The sequence below is a fragment of the Pelodiscus sinensis genome, chromosome 22 (assembly GCF_052426305.1).
Source record: "Pelodiscus sinensis isolate ZL-2025 chromosome 22, ASM5242630v1, whole genome shotgun sequence".
In the NCBI taxonomy this organism is placed as follows: Eukaryota; Metazoa; Chordata; order Testudines; family Trionychidae; genus Pelodiscus; species Pelodiscus sinensis.
Genome location: NC_143073.1, coordinates 19,571,308 through 19,597,810, shown reverse-complemented (window position 1 = coordinate 19,597,810; position 26,503 = coordinate 19,571,308). Strand labels below are relative to the sequence as shown.

General features: G+C 53.6%; 1 protein-coding gene across 1 annotated transcript in view; it reads right to left on the bottom strand.

Moving 5' to 3' along the window:
* Nucleotides 1-2,729: 2,729 nt before the first annotated feature.
* The window catches only part of LOC102446821 (IgGFc-binding protein-like), a 66,756-nt gene continuing 42,982 nt past the window's right edge, over nt 2,730-26,503 (bottom strand). Inside the window, exons 17-20 of the mRNA XM_089772726.1 lie at nt 10,586-11,353; nt 9,604-10,168; nt 8,789-9,400; nt 2,730-6,951 (exon numbers count right to left, since the gene is read on the bottom strand). Coding sequence (XP_089628852.1) covers nt 6,257-6,951; nt 8,789-9,400; nt 9,604-10,168; nt 10,586-11,353 — 2,640 coding nt within the window. The 3' untranslated portion in view covers nt 2,730-6,256. The remainder of the gene's footprint in view (nt 6,952-8,788; nt 9,401-9,603; nt 10,169-10,585; nt 11,354-26,503) is intronic.

Sequence of the window (26,503 nt, the reverse complement as noted above, 5' to 3'; positions counted from 1 at the left end):
CACAGGAGTTGATTGGCCCAGGTACAAGGGTAAGTTAGCACAGCCACATAGTACCCCATTGCCTACAAGGGTGCACTTAGGCCAGACAGTATCCCCTCATTACAAGAGCTGGTGATGAAACTGAAGCAGTCCAGAGGTGAGTGAAGTAATGCTAGACCAAGCACAGAGTTTCTCAGCATCTTTCCTTGTCAACATGACACCTCCCTCAGGGCTGTTGTGGAGCTAGTCAGAAAACTAGGCTTCTACTCCACACAAAACTTAATTTTCCTTCAGGACTGGACTAAAAGCTGAAATTTCCCAGGGTAGGTCTACACTACAGCGTTCATTCGAGTTAACTTAATTCGAAATAGTTAATTCGAATTAAGCTAATTCAAATTAACACATCTACACACAAAACCTATTTCGAAATAAAATTTTGCTATTTCGAAATAGCGCATCCACACTGAGCGGACCATGAACCGAAGTTAAAGCTGGCCGGAACCAGTGCCGGCAGGGCATCAGGTTAGGACTTAGTGTGTGGGGCTGCTCCCTGAGGCTAACTGAGCTCGGTGCTTAAAGGGACCCTACCCCCACCCCAGACAGACAGTTCTCAGGGTTCCCCGCTTGCTTGTCTACCTCAATGAGGGACAGCAAAGCAGTCCTGTCTTGGAGTGTTCTGAGTGCCCACACTCGGGACACCACAGCACTTGGCCAGATGGAGCCAGAGCTGCCCCTTGGCATGCCGCTACGTCTCATGGGGTCATTGCCATCAGCCTGGCTGCACTTCCTGCAGGCTGCCGTCGGGGGGCTGACAGGATCCAGGAGGCCCTGCAGGAGAGCATCCACCCCGAGAAGCCCGAGGAGCCATCACGGTCATAGGCATGCGCAGCACATTTCATTAGGATGTGCACCCAAAGAATTTTTTTTAAATGTACTTTGACCCTCCCCCCATTAGCCACACCCCTGGCCTCTGTTAACCACGCCTCTGGCCCCCATTAGCCACGCCTCTGGAGGTAACCCTCTCCGGGCAAGATGGGCCCATGACCAAAAGTAAAAAGTGTTATGTGACCACCCCCCCCCCCGGATTTTTCCCACCATCCTCCTTCTAATAGGGATTAGTTTGGCCCCCACCAACACTCCCCCTCATGCAACTATCCTGCAATTGCATTAATCCAATGTGTGTGACATTAACTCAGGGGCAGGGAGGCTGGAGGAAGTGTTCCCTCTAAGAGTTTCCTCCCATGAGCAGAATGAATTTTGTGTTGTGCACCAGTACTGAGTTCATGTGGCTTGTTTGGATGTGCCACTGTGGCACCCAAGTTATTAATAAATATTTTATAAACCTTTACCTTTTCTCTCTGCTGCCATGTCTCCTCCCCTTGCTCCATCAGCTCCCCTGGTGCCTGCTGCCCCCCCAACCCCTCACCTTCCTCTGCTGTCCTGACTCCTGCCCTTCTCACTGCCTTCAGCCTTTCTGAGACCTGCCCCCCACCAGCCCTTCTCCCCCCCGTGCCCACTCCTCTAGTTAGCCCCACTCTGATCATGTGAGCTACCCCTCCTCATCCCGTCATCTAACACCTCCCTCGCCTCTCTCCTGGTCCCTCCCCTGCAGGCGTCTGCCCTTCTACTTCACTCCCAGAATCCCCTGGCACCTACACCTTCCCTTACCCCTGCACCCTCCTGGTGCCTCCCCCTTTCCTCACTGCCCCTGCCCCCTTAGCCCTCTTTTCCCTGATGCCCACCCCCTCACCATCCTCTGCCCCCATTCTCCTAATGCCCCTCTGTGCCCTCACACATGACTTGCTCCAACCCCACCTTCCTCATGCCCACCTTCTGTCAAGCCTTCTCCCAGCACCTCCCCCTCCAATCCCCAATGCCCTTACCCTCTCCTCTTCCAGCATCATCCTGTCCCCCCTCCCACTGACACCTCCCCTCTGCCCTTTTCCTCATTGTCTCCACTTCGCCCCTAGCATTTGTGTCTCCTCTACCCTGTCCCTTTGGTGCCTTCCTCTTTCTTCCTCCTCTCCCCTCCCCCTCTGTACAAGCCCCTTCCACCTCTTCCCCTTAATTCCTCCTCCACCCTCCCCCACCGCAAAAGCCCCTTTCTCTCTGAACCCTTCCTCTTATTTCTCCCTACTTCCTTACCTTCAGCTTCTGCCTTACAGCTTGCAGGGCTGGAGTGAGAGCCAGCCCAAGCTTCAGGGCCAGGGAGGGGCACCCCCGGGGTGCCACGTGGTGCTACTGGGCTGGGTGCTGCCAGGACAGGCGGGGGCGCCCCCAGGGCACCACGCGGTGCTGTAGGGCAGGGCCCAGGCCGCAAAAATGGCTTGTGCCGCCGTCTGTAGTCGGGCCCCAGCTGCTTTTGGAGCTGGGCTGCTGGGTTTTAAAGTTCCCGGCATTTCCCCTCTCAGCTGTTGTGCAGCATTTGAGGACACTGCACATGCACACTCTCTGCCCTACAGTGCCCAGTAGATGGCTGCGGGGAATTTAAAGTGAGGGTCTGTGGTGCTCCATCGCAAATCCCCCTCTTCCTCCAGCAGCTGCTGGCTGGCCTCAGACACTATGGTGTGCCTGGGCACACCCAGCACACCCCGTGTGCACACCTATGACCCCAGTCCTCCCTGCCGGGGGCTCATGCTCCATTCCTCCATCACGTCCTTCCACTTACCCCTCCCTAGCCCCCCTTCCTGATGTCAAACAAAAGACACATATGTTCAAAAATAGAAACTGGGTTTATTTGAACAAAACTGGAGGGGGGGGATGAACCTGTGTGGAGACTGGAAAAAGGTGGGAGACAGGAAGAGAGGGTGGGAGAGGAGAGGGGGAAACCTGGGAGGAGGGAGCTGGAAGGGGGAAGCAAGGGGAAGGGGAAGCTCAAGGCCCAGGGTTGGGGGTCTCACCGGACCAACTTGATTTTCATGCAAACCTGCTCCTGGGTTCACATGTGGCCTTTGATGGCCAGACTGGCAGCTATCCTGCCATAGACAGCCACATTACTCCATCTAGTGCAGAGATCATGGATGTTGGGGGCATCCCCCCCAAACCTGAATAAGGTCCATGATCTCCAGCCTGGACCAGGAAGGTTCCCGCTGTCTCCAGCCCATCAGGCTCCTGAGAGCTGGAAGACTACTCCTAGGGAGTGGTGGAGGGCTGGCTGCCAGTAGCTGACTGGCTCATGTTTTGGGGCCACTGGGTCAGGGGCCCCGGTGGCTGCTGCTGGCTCTGTGCTGGCAGGCTTGGAGCTGGCACAGGCACTGTGGCCAGGGTCTACCCCTTTAATGGCTCCAGGGCTGGGGGAGAGGAGAGTAAGTTTTCCTGGTTGTGCCCAGAGTGGCCACCAGGGCTCCTTGGGAAGGGCTGGAGGCCCCCTATTTCGAATTAAGTGTCTACACAGCACTTAATTCAAAACAGCTATTTAGAATTTGGCATTAGTCCTCGTAGAATGAGGTTTACCAAATTTGAATTAAGTGGAGACAATGAGGAAAAGCATGTATAGATGCTATTAAAGTTAATTCGAAATAACGGCTGTAGACATACCCGCACAGAATGAAAATTCCAGAAAAATGGACTTGGAGCCACTGCTAAACTTGGTTCAGGTTTATGCCAAAACGTTTTGTTTCACTGAGGTAAAACCATTTTGTGTAGATCGTATCTAAACATCGTAATATATTTAATACAACGTTTGTGTCACATTATAGAATCATAGAATCACAGAACACTAGGACTGGAAGGGACATCGAGAGGTCATCAAGTCCAGCCCCCTGCCCTCATGGCAGGACCAAACACAGTCTATAGGTGTCTGTCTAACCTGCTCTTCAGTATCTTCAGAGATGGAGATACCACAAGCCCCCTAGGCAATTTATTCCAGTGTAACCACCCTGACAGGCAGGATGTTTTTCCTCATGTCCAACTGCGACGGGGTGTTTCGGGGGGAGCCACACTGTGCAGGAGGGGGTTAACCCAACCCGGAGGGCTGGGGAGGCCACATCCCCTTTAGTGTACTGGGCATGATCCAGCTGCTCCAGGATAAAAGAGAGCTACTCGGGTCAGTTAAGATGAGGGAGGAGGGCGGGTGGGGGGAGGGAGAGCTCAGGACCAAGCACGTGAGCAGTTGCAGCCACAGCCGCCCCAGGAGCAGCAGCAGCCACTAGGGTTCCCAGGTGTCCGGTATTGACCCAGACAGTTCGGTATTGACCTGGACAGTCTGGTATTTTTGCCTCCTGTCCGGTAAAAAATTTCAGAAAATAGCGGACACCTAAAATGTCTGGTATTTTCTGATTTTTTCCCGGCCAGGAGGCAAAAATCCTGGGTGCTTACCTGGTTCTGCAGGGGAGCTGTACAGCCCAGAGTAGGGAGACAAGATGGCAGACGGCCACCAGCAGCCTGTTAGGGCCAAAAAAGGCTCAAAGGTATTTCTTAAAGGGGCCCACACTGTTTAATTATTTTTTTTGCTTAACAACTTGAGGGTCCTTTTTTTTTCTCAACAGAATTTTTTCCCCGGTATTTTTTTTGTGGGGTGTGTGTGTGTGTGTGGGGGGGGGGGTCAGTATTTCTGGTTAAACCATCTGGCAACCCTAGCAGCCACCAGGAAGCCGCCTGGGAGGCACCAGCTTGCTGAGCCACACTCCGAGGAACATGGTGTGCATGGGGAACGGTAGGAAGTGACTCAGGGTCATTGGCCTCCCTCCAGGAGCTCAGCACGCTTCAGCCAGAACCCCCGCTGAGCGGGCAGCATGTGCCCTCACTGCCAACAGGGTCCTGGTCTAGGCCCTGGTGGAGTGGGAGGGCCCGGATCCCCCTACCACCCACAGCTCCATTCCCAGGCCTGCAAGGTGGTCCATACCCTGAGGGAGGGGAAGTGTGTTTGGGAGTAGGCCAGAGAGGCTGCCTTTATCCTAATGCAGGGGTGGGGGGGACGAAACTTTGGGACTAGGCCCAGGAGGCTGAACCAGCCCTAACAGTTGGGACTGCATTGTGGGAGGATTGGCACGAGGTGCCCCGGGCACTAGGACACCCCTTGACACCAACCTAAACCTCCCTTGCTGCAGTTTAACTCCATTGCTGCTTTTCCTATCCTCAGAGGCCAAGGACAACAATTCCACCTCCTCCCATGACTTAGACTTGAAACGGCTCTCATGTCCCCTCTCAGTCTTCTCTTTTCCAAACTAAAAAGAGCATGATGGCATTCAAATAAATAGTTTAACGTATGTCAAAATGCAATGAGCCAAGCCATGAAGTAACCAATGCTGGAACTGACTTGTTCACACAAAACATTTTGATTTTGAAAAAAACAAAGGTGAAACTTCATTTTCTGATGGAAGCCCCTGTTCTACCAAAAGGCCTGCTCAGTGCACTGGGCCAGGAAACTCACCGGGTAGTGCCATCCGTTGTGCACACAGCCACACTGCTTCTCTGGGACGCAGCTGGCTGCGCTGCGCCGGTACCCGTCCTTACAGAAACAGCCTTCTGTGCACAGAGGGCTGCAGTGCCCCTGACTCACACTTTGTACACAGGAGTCCTGGCAAGGGGGCTCGCAGAACTTGTAGTGACTGTTTACTTGGCATCCTGGGTCTGGCAAAGAAAAAGGAGCAGACAGAGAAAAGACCCAGTGTTTATAATGGAGAGAGGTGTTTGGAATTTCCAGAACAAGATATGACGAGGCACCAGCAGGGGAGCGCAAAACTCACACTAGGCAATCAAGGGCCTTGGCAGCCTTGCCCAGTTCAGAATGTTCCCAGGAGATGAAACCAATGAGCAAAGCCACTAGAGCAGTGCAGGAGAGCTTTGCCAGATGCCCATCAGCCAGGGAGATAAACCAGCCGGTCAGTACAAAAGAAGAATCGCATTCTTCACCCACTCACCACTGTAAGATGCCAGGGCAACACCGGTGGGAAACCAGCCCCCACCTGTGGGAAAGGACAGGGATTCCTTCCAGGGCACTGTTTGTAGGCTCCGTCTTTGGCAGCCACTGCTGACAGGGTTAGCGATACAGAGTCAGCCTCCCTTGCAGAATGCTGGAAAGGAGAAGGGGCGTGGGCTCTCGCTTCATCTTCCCTTCTCTCTCTCAACTCTGAGCTCCTAGGATGCTGGGAGAGGGAGGCACCTTCTTCTTCTCCTCCCCTGGCAAATGCTTTGGTGCCATTTCTTGCTGGCAGCAGGCAAGTGAAACTGACCCAAGTTTGCTCAAGCTCGCTCAGGGTTTGGCTTGGATCAGAGGTTTGAGGAACAAGCATTTCAACTGCATGTTCTTAGGCCCCACAGGTGGTGGCATCAGACATTATTCACAGCAACAAGACACAACAGAGACATTTTCAATGTAAAAAGTAAAATGCAAACCTGGGCCCTGCTTACCACAGAAAGCCTCGCTCCTCCAAGGGGAGATGGTGATGTTGGCTCTCTGGCAGGCGGCTGCGTATGTCTGAATGGACTCGCACAGGGCACTGCCAGCCCCTCCTGACACACACAGGTCAAAGATGCAATCAGACAGATAGGGGCCTGGCTCAACCTGGGAGTGGCAGGAGGAGAACGGCCCGTCAGGATCCTGGATCACCCAGCACTGGGACTTGGACTGCACCAGACTCTCCTCATCTTCACACACAGGGCAGGAATCGTGGCAGCCATCGTCACAGCCAGGGACAGCCTCCGACTTCCAGTCTGCAGCGAAGTGGAAGGCGTCCTTCCCTAGGGAGCCGTTATGGGTCACAAAGTCGTCCTGAGCGGCCCCATTGAAGTTCCCACACAGGCCGCAGGTCTGGCCTCGGTACTCTGGGGGCAGGCTGACAAAGAGGCTGTGGGCCAGGTCGTAGCTCACGCTCAGCCCAAAGGGAGTCTGCAGTACGGTATACAGCCCATGCTGATAAATGGCAACTCCGAGTGCTTTAGCATTCACTGGGAGAGTCACAGTCACTCCAGCAATCTGATGGGGGGGGGGGGGGGAGGAACAGCATGAAAGGGTTAATCTGGGGATGTTACCTCACACACTGTAAAACAATAGGGGAGAGGTATGGGGACAGTCTTTCATGGGTGATCTCACTGTAGTCTGATCAGCAGTGAGCTAATAAACTTTCCTGTCCCTATAGCTGACGATGGTTGCATTAGCCATTTAAACTGGCTAACCCCAGAACCAATTCTAGAGCCGCTGAAGGGGTGGGGCGAGGTGTAGGCAGGAGAATGAAGCTTGGATGGCATCTGGTTCCTACACCAAAGCAGTACAAATTGCAAAGCCATTCCCCTTTCCTTTTTAATTTCCATCTATTGCACAAAAGCAGTGAGGGGAAGGAAGGTGCACAGTGAGGCACCGACGTGTCAGGAAGCACTAAGCTTCAGGATGTCTGCTCAAAGCAAACAACACTCCCTCGGGCATATGCCTGTTGATACCGCTGTTCAGCACTACTTCCCATCAGTTCATGGTCTACCCTGAGTATCCACACGTGGCCATCCTCTCCCATAGTGTGCTGACCTTTGTGTGCCGCGGGGGCGGGGAGGGTGTGTGCGTGCAGGAGAGTCATTCATACACCAGTGTGCAGTGAGTCAAGCTGAGCATTGGCCTCTTTCATCTCCCTCCTGAGCTCGGCTGTCTGATGTTGCCTGAAGACACTGTACAATCCATCCATTTCGCCGTAGCAGGCACATGCACCTTGACCGATGTGCAGTGGCTTAGCTTCTGCACTCTGAACCCCCTAGAGCTCAGAGCCATGCACAATACAACTCTCCTTGGCTTGGGGCGTGGCTCAAAGGGCAGAAACGGGGCCACCTGGGGGGAGCTGCCCTTTCTGAAGCCTCTAAGTCAGACTCCTAAAGAGCTGATTTCATCACTCCCATCCCAGACAATTCTCAGGGGTGGCTAGTGGCCAGGTCAATGTCACTTCTACCTTCAGCTGCCTTGGCACTCCCTGTGCTCAAATCTAGGCTGAAAGGATTGTTTATAAAAGGGACATTCCTAGGGGTTTCATTCCTCTTGATTGAGTAACAACTATTTCAGCTCAAATCTTGCCCAGTGGGCCCCTGTGGGCAGAGCAAGGTGTGGAATACTGGACTGAGGCTATGTCTGCACTACCGCGGATGTTGGAAAAATTGCTCACACTCAAGGGTGCAACAAAAATTCCTCTCTGATGAGGTAAGTTAGACTGACAGGCTGGTTGCACGGCAGCCTGTCGGTGGGAGAGCTTCTCATGCCCACAAAGTTATCACCACCTCTTGGGGATGCTTTAACTATTTCCATAGCGTTCCATGGAGAGCACTCCTGTCGGCACAGAGCAGCTGCATCAGCAAAGCTCTGCTTCTGTGTGCTTGCTAGCTTGGTCACGGCCTGAACTCTGAGGCTACGTCTACACTGCAGGCTTTTTGAGCAAAAACTGTTTTGTGCACGAGTTCTTGTGCAAAAGGTCTTCCACAAGAGTGCGTCCACACTGCCATGTGCTTTTGTGGAAGAGGTGCTTTTGCAAACCATGGCAGTGCGGACGCTCTCTTCTGCAAGAAAGCTCTGATGGGCATTTTAACCATAGGGGTTTGCACAGGAAATTCAAGTAGCTTGTCTACACTGCCTTCCTGTGGAAGAGTTCTTGCGCAAGAGGGCTTATTCCTCGTGGGGAGAGGAATAACTCTTCTGGAAGAAGCCCTGTTTTCCGACGCTGTACTGTAAATTTACTTGCTCAAGAACACGCGTGCCGTGTAGACAGCCAGCAAAATTTTGTGCAAGAATGGCTGTTCTTGTGCAAGAAGCATGAAATGTAGACACAGACTGAGTGTTTCAGGCAGTTCTGAGTGCTGGTTATATTCCCTCAGATAGTGATTCCCAGAGTTCACTAGCCCCAGGGAATCACCTGGACTGTCCCGTGCTGACCCCTCTGCAGGTGGATCTCAACTCCGCTCACAAGGACAAACACCTCCGACGTCACAGCCACAGGGACATGGGGCAGGTTTTCATTCTTCACTTCCACTCTGAAGAAGGGCAAGGACTTTGATGCCGCACACAGTTCAGCAAAGACATATCTGCAGGTGCCCTGGAAGTCGTAGCGCTTGCCGTCAAACGTAGTGTAGTGGGGCAGCCCAGACACCCAGCAGATGCCGTTGGTTTGCTCGTGGCAGCCATAAACCCCCTGGCGAGTGCCACAGGATTCCCCGGGAGCACAGGCAGCGCTGGAGCACTGGACAGCGTGGGAGGAGCCATTGCACCTGCACAATCTCTGGCAATTTTCTCCTTCCCAGAAGCTTTCCCCCGCCAGGTGATATCTGCCATTGTGGGTGCAGCCGCACTGCTCCCGAGGCACGCAGTCAGTGCCACTCAGCACAAAGCCAGGGTCACACTGGCACCCTTCTTGGCATGCAGTCCGGCAGCGGGAGGGCACAGCTGGGTGGGCACAAGAGGCCGGGCAGGAAGGTCCACAGAGCTCATAGTGGCTGTTGGGGGGGCAGATTAACTCTGAAAGGGACATGAAGAACCATGGTTAGAAATACAGAAGGGACGGTGCAAGGAATCCTCCCAGGCAGGAATAAAAATGGAGGAGATAAGAACAGTGATGGCCACTTCAGCCCAGTGCAGGGTTGGAGTGGGCACGTCAAGGAGAGAGATCTGGGTGGTGCAGCCAACAAAGACTTTCCCAGTATTTGGAATCTCCTGCTTACCGCACGCAGCCCGCTGTCTCCAAGGCTCAACGGCAATGCTACCACTTTGGCACTGCTGGGCATAACTGCGGAGCACTTGGCACAGGGTCTGGCGGCTGCCCCGAGTGGCACACACATCCCGCACGCAGCTCTCCAAGTGGGCCTGAGCATCAGCCGGCGTGTCACACCCTTGAAAAGGCCCAGCAGGGTCTGTGATGATCCCGCAGTAGCTCTGCGATCTGTACTGGGCGAGTTCGACCTGGTCACATGAGGTTGGGAGCCCGACGGCCGTGCAGTGAAAAGGGGAATCGGCATCCCGCCAGCTGTTGCCAAAGGTGACAGCATCAGCAACCAGAGAGCCGTGTGGGGTCTGGAAATCATCACTTCGGTTTCTGTTGAAATCCCCACCAAGTCCACACAGTGACCCAAAGTAGATCTCAGAAACAGAAACCGACACGGAGTGGGACCAGTCATAGGATACGGAGAGGCCAAAATCTGTCTGGAGCACAGCGGCCGAGCCACTGAAATAGGCATAGAGTTTACCTGATGCGAGGACCAGAGGCAGATTGACCAGGGATCCATTCACCTGGGGGAAAAGCGAGACAAATGTGTGCATTAATCCACTCTCCCCAAGCCTGATGCATTCAGTGTCATGCCCACAGGCAGCCCCCAGCCCTAGCTATTTCACATCACATCACATCTGTGCCCTAGGGTTGGTCTGTAAGTTTAGGGTGTTTAATTTTCTGCCATTTTCCATCCTCTTTGCAAACTGCAGATGTGGCCAGCTTGGGCAGTTGGTCCTTCCAAGTGAGGCTCCGAAGACAATGTTTACAGCAAGCCCCAGTCTCTGACTTACCTTGGCAACAGGTTCTTCACCATTTAAATGGAAGAGGAGCATATTTCAGGCTTCTTCCTGTCGTGAGTTCCCTGGAACTATTTTTCCTCCCCATCTCTGTTCAGCACAGAGGAGATACATTGCTGCAAATCTGGGAAATGCTCTCACCTGCACCTGGCCATACTGTCCTGTGGCTATAGTGACACGCTCCCCGTAGACATCCAGCTCCACCAGGCGCGTCCGGGACACCGCGACGGATCCCCTGTGCTCATTCTCTGCTCTGACGGTGAAGTCCGGGAGGCTCCCGGGGGGCCCACAGAACTTGCTCAGGGTATATTTGCAGGCTCCTTGGTAATCAAACATGACTCCGTCGAACGTGGTGTAGTGGATGTGGCCGAACACCCTGCAGGTGCCGAATGTCACAGGGGAGCAGCCTCGGACGCCATCCACAACTCTGCACGTCTCCAGAGCCCCGCAGGCATGATCCTGGCACTGCATGGGCTGGGCTGGCTGGCGGCAGCTGCATTTCCTGCTGCAGGTGTCTGTCAGGGTCACCTCCTCTCCCAGCTGGTGATACCGCCCCTCCAGCGTGCAGCCGCACTGACTCACAGGCACGCAGCGTTCCTCATCCAGAACATACCCTTCCCGGCAGAAGCATCCTGCCACACAGGGCTTTGTGCAGAGCAGGGGAGCACTGAGGTTGGCACAAGTGGCAGGGCAGGCAGGGCCACAGAAGTCAAAGTAATTCTTGGCTGGGCAGGTGGTATCTAGGATGGAGGGAGAAGCGTCACCAGTGGCCAGTGCAGAAGCCCAGAAGGCTTTGGTCCCTGTGTTAGATTTAGTGCTAGCACCCCATGGCTGGCAGCTTCCACATGGGAAGAGCCCTGCACTGTAGGAGCAGGTCATGGTGCTGCTGGTCTGGGGCTTGCTTTCCGCCTGCTGAGTACAGCGGTAGAGTCAGTGGTGCGAGAGACATGCTGACAATTACTGATCTGATGCATCCAATATTGGGCCCCCTGTGCAGAGGGTCAGAACAAGCACTTAAAAGAATCATCCCCAACCTGAGGGGCACACCCTCCTATGAGTGTGTGGAGGAACATGTGGAGGGGGCACCCAGAACACTCTCCCATCAGCTCTGTGGCTCAACTGCCAGTTCTTGGCCCTGCCCCTCCGATCACAGCCCCCAGGCTGGCTGTATCTCAGCACCTGCCCAGGGAAGCATGGACACATCCCATTGCTGGTACCAGCGAGTGAGAGAGGATGGGCACCATTGACCTAAATCCTACTTTGAAAGTGTCAATGGGACACAACTTTGTAGAGCTGCCGACTGTGCTGGGATGGATTCCCAGAGGTTTCTTCCCATGACATCATCTTTCATTGCAGATTAATCTTTAATTCCTGGGGACTCCAGGACACACCTGGAGGGCTGGCAACCCTGAGACCCAAAGGGGTCAAGGCCTTGGGCAGGTCACTTGCACTGGGCGAATGTCTGCCAGAGAGTGCAGGGAAGGAACATGCCAGCTCTGCTGCCAATGCCTTGTGCCCCACAGAGCACCCATGTGGGCAGGGTGCATGGTGGGTAGAGCTTCTCCCTTCCACCCACTGAGATGCAGCGACCAACGCTGGAGCAGTGCACACCACCGCTCCTGCTCACTTGCAGCATGGCCCTCACAGCCCAGAGTGGTTAGGCCTAGGCAGGCATAGCAGCCCCCGAGGAATGGCTGCCCACAGAGCCATTGTTTAGATCACCTCAGGGGTGCTGACAGGCTCAGCAGCCTGGGCAAAGCTGGAAGAGTGGCTCTGCACCCCTGAAGGGGCGGGGCTTCAGGCAGAAGGGGCAGGGCTAGAGCTAGCCTCCCTCAGGCTGCTCTCAGCATGCTGCACAGGGCTCTGGCGACGACTTCCAGAGCTCTGGCAGTGAGCAGAGCAGTATTAGCTAGGGATGTCATACTGTAGTCCATTAACTGACAATCAAAAGCTTATAGGTTAATGCTAGAGACTACACACATTTCCTCCCTCCCCCCACCTGTAAATTTTTTAGCAGGCTGGCCAGCAGCCTGGCTCAGTCCTGGCTTGTGATGGGTCCAGGACCTCCCCCACTGCGGCTCTGCATTTAAAGGTTATTGGGAGCCAGGCAGGCAGGCAGCCCAGCTCAGTCCTGACTTGTGCCAGGACCAAGAGTTCAGACCTCCTCTGGACAGGGGCAGCAGCACGGGGCAACAGGCAGGCAGGCCACAAGGGGAGCTGTTTTTTTAAACTGGCTCCCTTCATGGACCAGCTCCCACTTGACACCCTGGCTCTGATACAGACGCAGTAGCACAGAGTGACAGGGGGCTCCTCAGAAGTGAGGCAGGAGTGCACTGGATGCTGGTCCCGCCCCCAGCCACTATAGAATAGTCGAGTAGCTGATACGAATTCATGAGGTTAATCAATTAACCGAGATTTAACATCCCAGATACGTCTACACTGGCACCCTTTTCCAGAAATGCTTAAAATGGAACAGTTTTCTGTTATAAGTATTTCCGGAAAAAGAGCGTCTACATTGGCAGGATGCTTTTCCGGAAAAGCACTTTTTCCGGAAAAGCATCCATGGCCAATGTAGACGCACTTTTCCGGAAAAGAGCCCCGATTGTCATTTTCGCGATCGGGGCTTTTTTGCGGAAAAGACTACTGTGCTGTCTACACTGGCCCTTTTCCGGAACTGTTTTTCCGGAAAAGGACTTTTGCCTGAACAGGGGCAGCATAGTTTTTCCGGAAAAACACTGACAATTTTACAGTAGATTGTCATTGCTTCTCCAGAAAAGCAAGCGGCCAGTGTAGACAGCTGGCAAGTTATTCCGGAAAAGCGTCTGCTTTTCCAGAATAAGTGGCCCAGTGTAGACACAGCCCCCTAGTATTGGCTCTGGCAACTAACACTGCCACAGTAGCAGCAGGGGCAGCAGGGAGCCCAGCCCCTTTTGAATGACTGGGCCCTGGGGCAGTTGCCCCCCATCAGCAGTCTGCTCACCCAGTATACAGGCAGTCCCCGAGTTACGCGGATCCGACTTATGTCGGATCCGCACTTATGAATGGGACTTTCTCACCCCGGAACTCGCAGGCAGTGGGACCGCCCGTCTCCAGCAGACCAGGGACACCAGGAGCAAAGCTGCAGCGGCCAGAGCAAAGCCTCAGAGGCGCTGCACCCCGCCGCCGCTGCCGCTTTGCTCCCGGTGCCTCTGGTCTGCTGGGGACTGTCTCCAGCAGACCAGGGACACCCGGAGCAAAGCCGCAGCGGCGGCGGAGTCCAGCTCCTCTGAGGCTTTGCCACAGCTAGTGCGCCCCCCCCCTCCCCCCCAGCAGTTCTGTCCCAGGCTCGAGATTCAGCCGCTGCTGCTGAAACTGATCAGTGGCTGATTCCAGGAAGCTGGGGGCAGAGCAATTCTGCCTCCAGCTTCCTGTAGTCAGCCCCTGATCAGTTTCAACAGCAGCGGCTGAATCTGGAGCCAGTTCCGACTTACATACAAATTCAACTTAAGAACAAACCTACAGTCCCTATCTTGTACGTAACCCGGGGACTGCCTGTAAACACTCTGATTTGGGACTGGGAAAGCACTGCTGGCTTTCTGCAGCTGCTGTCCTTTGAGGTGCGTGGCTCAGGCCCATTCCATGGAGGTGTGTGCCCAGCAGCCAGAGACAGGGTTGCCAGGTATTTTCACCTCCTGTCTGGTAAAAAAATGCAGAAAATACTGGACATCTAAAATATCTGGTATTTTCTGATTTTTTCCCCCTGCCAGGTGATGAAAATACCGAACACCTGGCAAGTTTGCAGATGACACTAAGCTAGGGGGAGGGGTAAATACGCTGGAGGGCAGGGAAAGGGTCCAGAGTGACCTGGACAGATTAGAGGGTTGGGCCAAAAGAAATCTGATGAGGTTCAACAAGGACAAGTGCAGAGTCCTGCACTTGGGATGGAAGAATCCCAAGCATTGGTACAGGCTGGGGACCGAAGGGCTAAGTAGCAGTTCTGCAGAAAAGGACCTGGGGGTTACAGTGGATGAGAAGCTGGATATGAGTCAACAATGTGCCCTTGTAGCCAAGAAGGCTAATGGCATATTGGGTTGCATTAGGAGGAGCATTGCCACAGATCCAGAGAAGTGATTATTCCTCTTTATTTGGCTCTGGTGAGGCCACATCTAGAATATTGTGTAAGGGCCCCCCACTACAAAAAGGATGTGGACGCATTAGAGAGGGTCCAGTGGAGGGCAACCAAAATGATTAGGGGGCTGGAGCATATGACCTATGAGGAGAGAGTGAGGGATTTGGGTTTGTTCAGTCTGCAGAAGAGAAGAGTGAGGGGGGATTTGAGAGCAGCCTTCAACTTTATTAACAGAGATTGACTATCTCCTAAAACTGCAAGGGACCTCACAAGGTCATTGAGTCCAGTCCTCTGCCTTCACAGCAGGACCAAGTACCATCCCTGACAAATTTTTGCCCCAAATCCCTAAATGGCCTCTGTAAGGACTGAACTCACAACCCTGGGTTTAGCAGGTTGCTGCTCAAACCACTGAGCTATCCCTCCCCCTCAACTTCCTGAAAGGGGGGTTCCAAAGAGGATGGAGAAAGGCTGTTCATAGTAGTGATGGATGGCAGGAGGAGGAGCAATGGTCTCAAGTTACAGTGGGGGAGGTCTAGGGTTCAATATTAGGAAAAACTATTTCACTAGGAGGGAGGTGCAGCCAGGGGCAGATGACCGTTTTGCGGGGCCCCGGGCAGCATAATTCCGTGGGGCCCCCCCTTTGCCAGGGCGCATGCGTGGGGCTTTCTGAAGTGGAGGGCCCAGGGCGGCCGCCCTGTTCGCCCTGCCCTATATCCGCCCCTGGGTGCAGCACTGGAATGGGTAACCTAGGGAGATGGTGGAATGTCCATCCCTAGAGCTGTTTAAGTCTTGGCTTGACAAAGTCCTGGCTGGGTTGATTTAGTTGGGTTGGTCCTGCCTAGGGCAGGGGGCTGGACTTGATGCCTCCTGAGGTCTCTTCCAGCTCTGTGGTTCTATGATTCTAAGTGGCGGCTCCATAGATACTCTGACTGGGGATTTGGGTAGCAAGGCCTCTGCTCAGTCCTAAGCTCAGGTGGAATGCATGGTGACTGTGGCCAGTGGCAAGCCACCCCCTTGTGCAGGGAAAATCCTCATACACATTCTTCCCAGGATGAAATGCTCTGGCAGTAAACAGGCCTGTCCTTCCACAGGGCCAAATTCCTCCTTTCCCCACAGGTACCCATCCACCACTCTGCCCCAGGCCTCGTCTCCACTGCACCCTTTCCCCCTACCCCATCTTCCCACCCCCGCTCTGTCCCAGGCCCCGTCCCCACTCCATCCTTCCTCTCCCCACCCCCTTCTCCCATTCCTGCTCTGCCCTAGACCCCGTTCCCACTCCAGCCTTCCCCTCTCACCCCATCTTCCCGCCCCCGCTCTGTCCCAGGCCCCATCCCCACTCCACCCTTCCCCTCCCCTCCCACCCCTGCTCTGCCCCAGACTCCATCCCAACTCCATCCTTCCCCTCCACCCCATCTTCCCACCCCAGCTCTGTCCCAGGCCCTAGGTCCCGTCCCCACTCCATCCTTCCCCTCCACCCCATCTTCCCGCCCCAGCTCTGTCCCAGGCCCCAGACCCCATCCCCACTCCACCCTTCCCCTCCCCTCCCATCCCTGCTCTTCCCCAGACCCCATCCCCACTCCACCCTTCCCCTCCCCTCCCACCCCTGCTCTGCCCCAGACTCCGTCCCCACTCCATCCTTCCCCTCCCACCCCCTTCTCCCGCCCCCACTCTGCGCCAGGCCCTGTCCCCACTACACAGAAGGTGGAGACACTCCTACTGCCCAGAAGGAACAGAATCTGATTGCAACAGGGCTGAGACTCCACCTTTGGAGGAGGGTGCAGCTGGACTCTGTCCTGGCAGGAGGCCCCCAAGTCAGGGCTCTGATCTGAGATCCCACAGGCTGAGGTAATCGCACCAGGAAGGCGGCCTTCCCTTGGCGAGGAGAAGCCATGAGCAGGATGCCATCCGCTCCAAGAGAGAGCCTATGAGGGGAGAGATGACAAGTTTCAAAGGGGCCTGGGCTGTCCCAGAGGGTAGACCCTCTCCAGGCCCTTCAGGAATCTGACTGGCATCTCATGGGGGCAAAGCGAACTGCCCTGCACTAGCTCAGGGAAAGTGGAGGTGGCCACTAGGCACACCCTCACCAATGAAAGAGCCAGGACTCAGAGTGTAAGGTGGAGCAAACCATCCAGGGTGAACTGAATTGAAGACTTGGAGGAGACTCCTTTTTCTGAGGCACAGGAAGTGAAATGTTTCCACTTGGCCATGTAGGATGCTTTGATGGGAGACTTCCTTTACCCACTAGGACCTGTTGGGTTTGTGCTGAACAGGCACCCTCGTCAGCATTTAGCCTGTCAGATGGCGAGATGCCGCATTCGGTGCAGAAGGCTGCTCTGATTCTATAAGACATGTCCAGCTGGAGCGGTAGGCTTAGCAGGGTTGCCATGGACAGTTCCAGGAGCATGCCAAGCCAATGCTGGGTGACCTTGCTTTGTCTCTTTTTATCATCAAGGGTTCATCTAAACTACATGGCTCCATTGACGGAGGTTTTACAGGAGCATTCAACAAAGGCGTTCCCTGACGGAGGTTAGGTCCATTGATGGCTATTAGCCAGGATTGTTAGGAATGGTATCTCTAGCCTCTGTTTCTCTAGAGGTGGGTGACAGGGGATTACTTGTTGTGATCCCTCCCTCTGGGGCATCTGGCATTGGCCACTGTCAGAAGACAGGGTACTGGTCTAGATGGACTTTTGGTCTGACTCAGTATGGCCATTCTTATGTTCTTAGGGTGTGAAAATATATGAAAACAAGGGATAATTAACAAGGAACAATGCTTATGATTATTTTATATGAAATCAAATACAAAGAAAATTAACACTACCCTTGGCTGAAGAAGTGGGTTGTGTCCCCATGAAAGCTCATGATACTATCTATATATTTTTGTTAGCCTAAGGTGTTATAGGACCATTATTATTTTAACTAAAGATTAACACAGGACACACAAGGTCCTCTGAGATCCTGGAGTACCTAGTACTTGCTATTTCTGATTCTATCTACCACATAGCAAAGATCTGGTCTTAATGAAATGTAGTTAGAATCATAGAATCATAGAATAGGACTGGAAGGGACCTCGAGACATCGAGTCCAGTCCCTGGCCCTCATGGCAGGACCAAATACTGTCTAGACCATCCTGTTAGACATTTATCTAACCTACTCTTAAATATCTCCAGAGATGGAGATTTCACAACCTCCCTGGGCAATTTATTCCAGTGTGACCACCCTGACAGTTAGGAACCTTTTCCTAATGTCCAACCTAAACCTCCCTTGCTGCAGTTCAAGCCCATTGCTTGTTCTATCCTCAGAGGCCAAGATGAACAAGTTTTCTCCCTCCTCCTTATGACACCCTTTTAGATACCTGAAAACTGCTATCATGTCCCCCCTCAGTCTTCTCTTTCAGCACGGGCATCGGTACCAGAAATCGGTTAGATTTCTGTGCACTCCTGGTGCTGCAAGTCTCCAAGTCTCCAAAGGAGGACCACTGTGAAATGGCTCCGTGGCCTGGCAGAAACCCCCATGATTCCAAAAGGGCCATTGTTGAGCTGCCGGACTCCAGTGCCCGGGATCACCCCTCTTCACAGCGTTCCCAATGGCAGAGGGTGAGGGGGATTGACACAGAGCATCCCTTCAGTACCAGCGTCTGGAAAAGTCAGATCCTGAGCCTAAGCTTGATGAGGATGAAGAGGAGGCAAAGGACCATGGTGGCCACAGCGTGGCTGATCATCCTGTTGCCAGAGATCAGTGCCACGGGGACATCTCTGGCGATGCAATGAATTGGGGGCTAGTCTTGTGACCGGCCATGTCATTGGGACCTTAGTGACCGTGCAGTCTTCCGGACTCAAGGCACCGCAAACTGGTCCACCCGGAGCCAACCAGCCAATGGGTCGATTTCTCCTGGAGACTACAGTGACAGCAGTGATGTCACTGCCGGCAGGCGCTAGTGCCTAGGACTGCTGCCCAGTGGGCTCTGTTTACATGCCAGAGCAAGGCATGTGCTGGTCCAGGGGTGGGCGCCTCTCCCAGTGCAGAAAGGGGTCTCCCCCGCGGGAATCCCGCTTGCCTGGGGGAGCTCAGGTCCCATTGTCGTGCAGAATTTTCATTTTTTCCTGCATAAAACACATTCTAGCCGCGAAGTGACGCAGTTCTGCCTTTTGCCCACCAGAGGGCGCCGTGGCACCAGAAGAAGCTGCTTCCTGAGCGCTGCCAGCAGTTCTGCTGCCACAGCATCCTCTGGGGGCAGGAGGCAGAACTGCAACACTTCTAGGCTGACTCCAAGCCCTTTCTATTCAGTCATAGAATCATAGAATACTAGGACTGGAAGGGACCTCGAGAGGTCATCGAGTCCAGGCCCCTGCTCCCATGGCAGGACCAAATACTGTCTAGACCATCCCTGATAGAAATTTATCTCACCTACTCTTAAATATCTCCAGAGATGGGGATTCCACAACCTCCCTGGGCAATTTGTTCCAGTGTTTGACCACCCTGACAGTTAGGAACTTTTTCCTAATGTCCAACCTAAACCTCCCTTGCTGCAGTGTAAGCCCATTGCTTCTTGTTCTGTCCTCAGAGGCCAAGATGAACAAGTTTTCTCCCTCCCCCTTATGACACCCTTTTAGATACCTGAAAACTGCTATCATGTCCCCCCTCAGTCTTCTCTTTTCTAAACTAAACAAACCCAGTTCTTTCAGTCTTCCTTCATAGGTCATGTTCTCTAGATCTTTAATCATTCTTGTTACTTTTCTCTGGACCCTCTCCAATTTTTCCACATCTTTCTTGAAATGCGGTGCCTGGAACTGGACACAATACTCCAACTGAGGCCTAACCAGCGCACAGTAGAGCGGAAGAATGATTCTCGTTTCTTACTCACAACACACCCGTTAATGCATCCTAGAATCATGTTTGCTTTTTTTGCAACAGCATCACACTGACTCATATTCAGCTTGTGGTCCACTATAACCCCTAATCCCTTACTGCCATACTCCTTCCTAGATAGTTGCTTCCCATTCTGTATGTGCGAAACTGATTGTTTCTTTCTAAGTGGAGCACTTTGCATTTGTCTTTATTAAACTTCATCCTGTTTACCTCAGACCATTTCTCCAATTTGTCCAGATCATTTTGAATTATGACCCTATTCTCCAGAGCAGTCACAACCCCTCCCAGCTTGGTATCATCTGAAAACTTAATAAGCGTACTTTCTATGCCAATATCTAAATCGTTGATGAAGATATTGAACAGAGCTGGTCCCAAAACAGACCCCTGCAGAACCCCACTTCTTATACCTTTCCAGCAGGATTGTGAACAATTAATAATTACTCTGATTACTGTTATCCAGCCAGTTATGCACTCACCTTATAGTAGCCCCATCTAAGTTGTATGTGCCTAGTTTATTGATAAGAATATCATGCGAGACCGTATCAAATGCCTTACTAAAGTCTAGGTATACCACATCCACCGCTTCTCCCTTATCCACAAGACTCATTATCCTATCAAAGAAAGCTATCAGATTGGTTTGACATGATTTGCTCTTTACAAATCCATGCTGGCTGTTCCCTATCACCTCACCACCTTCCAAGTGTATGCAGATGATTTCCTTAATTACTTGCTCCATTATCTTCCCTGGCAGTGAAGTTAAACTAACTGGTCTGTAGTTTCCTGGGTTGTTCTTATTTCCCTTTCTATAAATGGGCACTAGATTTGCCCTTTTACCATGTATTAATTAGTAACACAGGTTTTTAAAAATCATTAACATCAGCGTTTTAGATATCTGCAACACTCAAAAAAACTCTGTTAAAAGAATCCTTTTTTTTCTTACCATAAGTCACACCATAACATAGGGGTGAGCAATGACTTTTTTGGGGGGGGGCACTCCAAGAATTTGATAAATGGCCAGGGCCACACTCTTCCATGATATTAATGGAGGAGATGCAAAGCGTGGGATGGAGGTTGCGTGCAGAAAGGACGGGGGTGTGGGAGCTGGGAGGGAGTTTGGGTGAAGTAGGGGATTGTGACCTAGGGGAATGGACTGGGGTGAGGAGGGGGTCCAGGGCCTGTGAGAGGCTTGTGACCTGGGGCAGGAGTGCTGGAGATGGTGCAGGGATTTGGACTGACCAGGGATAGCAGATTGGGGTGCAAGGTCTGAGAGGGGGTTGTGACCTGAGGACAGGTGTAGGAGGGGATGCAATGTCTGGGAAGGCACATGAAGCTGAAGCAAGGATGCAGAAGGTTTGGGTTACATAGGGTAGGAGGGCAGAAGGGGGCAGAGGGTTGGGGGAGGGAGGGGCTAGGCAGCAGCCAAGCAGGTTCCTTAGCCAGGGCCTGGCTTCCAGCCCCTGTATGTGTTCAGGGGAGTTATAGGAACCATGTTTTTTGTTCTAAATTGAATGCTGTTAGTCCAGGGGCTGAGGGAAGGGAGGCACTTTGCATGCTGCCTGTCCTGCAAACAGGCAACTGCTATTGGCTGAAACCAGCCAATGGGAGCTACTAGGGGTGAGGACAGCATGAGAAGCCTGTCTCCCCTCCCTCAAGGCTCTCAACATTCAGAAACACACACGTGGCTCTGCACTGCCTTTCCGGAGTGCCGAGCGGGTAAGAGCCGGCTGAGGCTCTCATGGCGCAGTGATCATCTGGAGTAGAGGCTGGAGCCAGCTTCTTCATTTATAGCAGGCAGCAGCTGTGCTTCTGCTCTCCCAGAGGGCAAGTGCCCCACCCTTGCTTCCCCAGCCAATCGGCTGAGCACCTGCCTATGCAGGGAGCGCTGAACCTCTTCACAGGGCTCAGAAAAGGGCTGCGCACCCGCGCAGGCATGCAGCATATAGGGAACCTTGGTTCCCTAGGGAGAGGGTGGAATCTCCATCCTTAGAGGTTTTTAAGCCTGGCTTGAGCAAGCTCTGGCTGGGTTGATTTAGTTGGGGTTGGTCCTGCTTTTGGCAGGGGGTGGGACTCGATGCCATCTGAGGTCTCTTCCAACCCTATGATTCAATGATCTAAGTCAACTGGAGTCAACTGACCATTGGTGTTGAGCTGGGGACTAGCCTCACAAAGTTCATTGGTGACTTGCAGGCAAGTGGTAGAGTGATGGTGATTGGCTCAAACCAGGGTGCGAGTGGTGATGTGGTGACTGGGATCACCCTGGCAGTTGGAGGGGTACACTCAGCACAGACTTCCTTGTGGAGTGGATCTCTCGCAAGGGTACTTTGACAAGTCTAGGCTGTGAGCAGCCTGGGGAGTGCCTTTAGTTTCTTCTCTGTCTGGAAGACCTCCAGCATCAATCCCTCCCTGGAGCCAGTGATGGCTCTCTATCAAGGCTGTATACCCTGGGCCGGGTGTCTGTGCTCTGCTGTTCCTCTGGAGGCTTTCTCTCCTGACCAGCAGGAAGATGGTGCAGGTGCTCCAGCTTCTGGGGGATGGCGGGGATGGGTGAGAGTCTGCATGAGTGGCAAGAGGCTCTATATCAGTCTGTATGAGCATCTACACAGGCAAACCGCCATTTCAAAATACATTTGAAATACTGGAGCCCTTATTTAGAATTTGGTAAACCTCATTCTACAAGGAATAACACCAAATTCGAAATAGCTATTTTGAATTAAGTGCTGTGTAGACACTTAATTTGAAATAGGGGGCCTCCAGCCCTCCACCGCTCCCCAGGAGCAGTCTGCCAGCTCCCAGGAGCCTGACAGGGGCTGGAGGAGGTGGGCACCTTCCTGCTCCAGGGTGGAGATCATGGAACTTATTCAGGTTTGGGGGGATGCCCCCAACATCCATGATCTCCGCACTAGATGGTGGAATGCGGCCGTCTAGGGCAGGATAGCTGCCAGCCTGGCCACCAAAGGCCACATGTGAACCCAGGAGCAGGATAGCATGAAAGTCAAGTTGGTCTGACGAGACCCCCAATCCTGAACCCTGAGCTTCTTCCCTTTGCTTCCCCCTTCCAGCTCCCCCCTCGTCTCTTCCACCCTCTCTCTTCCCCTTTCCCACCTCCTTTTCCCAGTCTCCCCAGAGGTTCATCCCTCCCCAGTTTTGTTCAATAAACCCAGTTTCTATTTTTGAACATACATGTCTTTTATTTGACATCAGGAAGGGGGACTAGAAAGAGGTAAGTGGAAGGACGTGAGGGAGGAATGGGGCACGAGAACCCGGTGGGGAGCACCAGGGAGGCTCTGAGGGCTCCTCAGGGTGGACGCTCTCCCTCAAGGCCTCCTGGATCCTGACAGCCTCCCAATGAACCCCCACCAGATGTCAGCCTGCAGCAAGTGCACCCAGGCTGATGGCAATGACCCCACGAGACACTCCATATGGCCGAGTGCTGTGATGTCCCAAGTGCGGGCACTCAAGACACTCCAAGACAGGACTGCTTTACTGTCCCTCATCGAGGTAGACAAGCAAGCGGGGAACCCTGAGAACTGTCTGTCCAGGGTGGGGGTAGGGTTCATTTAAGCACAGAGCTCAGTTAGCCTAAGGCATCAGCTCCACACACTAAGTCCTAACCTGATGCCCTATCAGCTCTGGTTCCGGCCACCCTTAACTTCGGTTCAGGGTCCACGCAGTGTGGACGTGCTATTTTGAAATAGTTTTTCAAAATGCTATTTTGAAATAGTTTTTGTGTATAGATGCGTTATTTCGAATTAGCTTAATTTGAATTAACTATTTTGAATTAAGTTAATTCGAAATAGCACTGTAGTAGACATTCCCTTAGCGTGTGGGACTGATACCTGAGGCTAACTGAGCTCCATGTTTAAAAGGACCTTACCTCTACCCCAGAGAGACAGTTCTCAGGGTTCGCCGCTTGCTTGTCTACCTCGATGAGGGACAGCAAAGCAGTCCTGTCTTGGAGTGTCTTGAGTGCCCGCACTCGGGACACCACAGCACTCGGCCACGTGGAGCCAGAGCTGCCCCAGTGCGTCTCATGGGGTGGTTTCTCAGGCCCCAGGGTTGAGGGTCTCGCCGGACCAACTTGATTGTCATGCAAACCTGCTCCTAGGTTCGCATGTGGCCTTTGGTGGCCAGGCTGGGAACTATCCTGCCATACATGGCCACATTACTCTGTCTAGTGCGGAGATCATGGACGTTGGGGGCATCCCCCTCAAACCTGAATAAGGTCCATGATCTCCACCCCGGACCAGGAAGGTGCCCGCCTTCTCTGGGCCTTGTCAGGCTCCTAGGAGCTGGCAGACTGGTCCTGGGGAGCGGTGGAGGGCTGGCTGCCTGTGGTTTTCTGGCTCATGTTTTGGGGCCACTGGGTCAGGGGCAGTGACTGCTGGCTCTGGGCTGGCAGGCTTGGAGCTGGTACAGGCACTGTGGCCAGAGTCTACCCCTTTAACGGCTCCGGGGAAGGGAGAAGGGAGAGAGGTGTTCTTGGTTCAGGCTGGAGTGGCCACCTGGGCATTCTGGGAATAATGAGGCCCCTATTTCAAAATAAGTGTCTACACAGCACTTATTTTGAAATAGCTATTTTGAATTTGGCATTGCTCCTTGTAGAATGAGGTTTACCAAATTTGAAATAAACACTCCCCTATTTTGAATTTATTTTGAAATAGTGGTTTGGCAGTGTAGAGGATAGGAAAGTTATGTCGAAATAAGGGTTGTTATTTTGAAACTAGCCAATTAGCCTGTCCTAAGATGGGATTTTCAGGTCTCTCCTCCACGTTGGTCTTCTCTCCTGAGCCTCCTGTCTCTCTCTCTCCTCCTCCTCCTGCCTCCCCCTCCCTCTCTCAGCTCTCCTCCACCTTCTGCCTCTCTCTCTGTCTCTCTCTTTCTCTTCTCCCCCTCCTGCCTCTCACTCTCCCTTTCTTTTCTCCTCCTCCTGCCTCTCTCTCCGCTCCGTCTCTCCCGGCCCCCTTCCCCTCCTGCAGTGGGCCCCTGCAGAGGAGGGAGACGGGGTGGTGACGTATACGGCCAGGGGGCAGGGCCGTTTACATCACCGCCCCGGTCCCCATGCAGCATAGACCCCAAATGGCCGCTTGCGCCCCCACGGTGGCCTTGCAGCACTCAGCTGAACACCATGGCGGAAGGGGAAGGGGGGCAGGGCGGTGATGTATATGGCCCTGCCCCCTGGCCATGTACATCATCGCCCCACCCTCCTTCCGCTCACACCGTGGCGCTCGGCTGAGTTCTCTGCCACTTAGCTTGGCTGCAGCAGGGGAGCAAGCAGCGGCAAGTGGCCATTTGGGGTCCGTGCAGCATGGGGACCGCGGACCCCAAATGGCCACTTGCCACCACTTGCTCCCCCGCCGCAGCCCAGCTGAGTGGCGCAGAACACAGCTGAGTGCCACGGCGGGAGGCAAGAGCTCCCCCCAGAGGCAGGTCTGTAACACTACAGATGTTACAGACTTGCAGACATTGGGCTCCTATATATATGGTAACTTTGCTGTGTGTCCATACCCTCTGTGTGTCCATCCATCTATGAGTCCATTTGTTCAAAAACTCCTCTGAAACAGTAAGATCTAGGACCACCAAATCTGGTCTGCAGCTTCCTCTTATCAAAACATAAAGCAAGGTCAGGGTTTGGTTGTGCCTGGAAAGTGATTGTTTCTCATCAAACGGAAAGGAAGAGGTGTTATAACAGACACTGTTATGCCTCATAAAGACCACAGGGAGGCAGTAAGAGCCCCAGCCCCTGGCAGCAAAACTCCAGCCACCCCAGCTAGGCCCCAGGGAGCAGCCGGTGGGAGGGTCATGCGATTCCCACTGCCCCCAAGGAGCAGCCACTGTTCATTTCCATTCCTTGCCCCAGGCCGCACACTCCTGCTCTTAGCTCCTTCTCACCCCAACCTGGACTCCTGCACTCGCCACCCCACCCCCAGCCCTCTGGCCTGAGCCTCCCACATCCCCAAGCCCCTGCCTGACTCCATACCCCTTACATCGCCAGCCCCCTGCCCTGAGCCCCTCTTTAATGACCTGAGCAATGCAGAGTAAATTTGCCAATGAGAACCCATATGCCAGTGCATGAGTGCAGGACTTCAGGGGGCAACAGCGCTATACCTCAGGATATCGCGAAGAGGAAAATCTCCATCTCCCAGGCATGTGGGCGGATATGCACATACCTACATGGAAGGGACATGAGCAAGCACTCGTAGAAGAAGCTCTATTCCCCAGACTCCTATTTGCTGAATTGTGGGATTATTAAATTTACACTGCATGTGCTTGTGTGGAGCTTCTTTGTGTGGTTAGGATTCCTGCAGCCCCGGTGTTGGGGTGTGTGACGGGGCAGAGGACCCAGCAGGCGCTGAGTCCGCGAAGCCCCACACTCACCGTAAGGCGGCTGAAGTGTTGGTAGCTGGCTGCGCGGCGGTTTTGCTGGGTCTGCTCCATAGCCGCCTTCCCACATGCGAGGGAGGAAGGGTGAGTGGCTGCTGTGGCATGAAGGGTGTCAGGGGCAGGGCCAGGGCATGTCCAGCATGGCGACACTGACGTGCCAATTCAAAAGGTGGCCAAGGGCCACAGAGAAGGGGGAAGAGGAGTCAGGAGGACGGGCTCCGAGCAGGCAGGACACCAGCCCTAGACGGCATGACGCGGAGGGAAGGATGTGGCCCCGGACAGGGTAAGGAAAACCCCTAATTCCCTGAGGGTTGGTGAGTTTTAGGGAATATCTCCTCCAACCAGGCAGCGGAGCCTTTCCCCTGCCTTTAGGGTCCTGGGTCGGGACCTGGAGAGGGGGTGGGCCCAAGTCCTGCTTCCACTCTGCTGCCCTGACCAGCCGGCAAAGATAAGCCAATTGACTACAGCAGCAGACTTGTAGATTGGGCTCGCCCAAGCCAAAGACTGGATAGGGAAGCAGGGAGCACTCAGGTGTTGGGGAGTAGGACACGGATAGCCCTGATGATGAGGCGGGTGTAAGTCTGAGGGGAGCCTACCCTTTAACAAGGTGTGAAGACAGAATCTATGCTGACATTCAAATTAGCAGACCCATAACCTCACCAGACGCAGTGAGGACTGGGGTATACCACACTCTGCATTGCA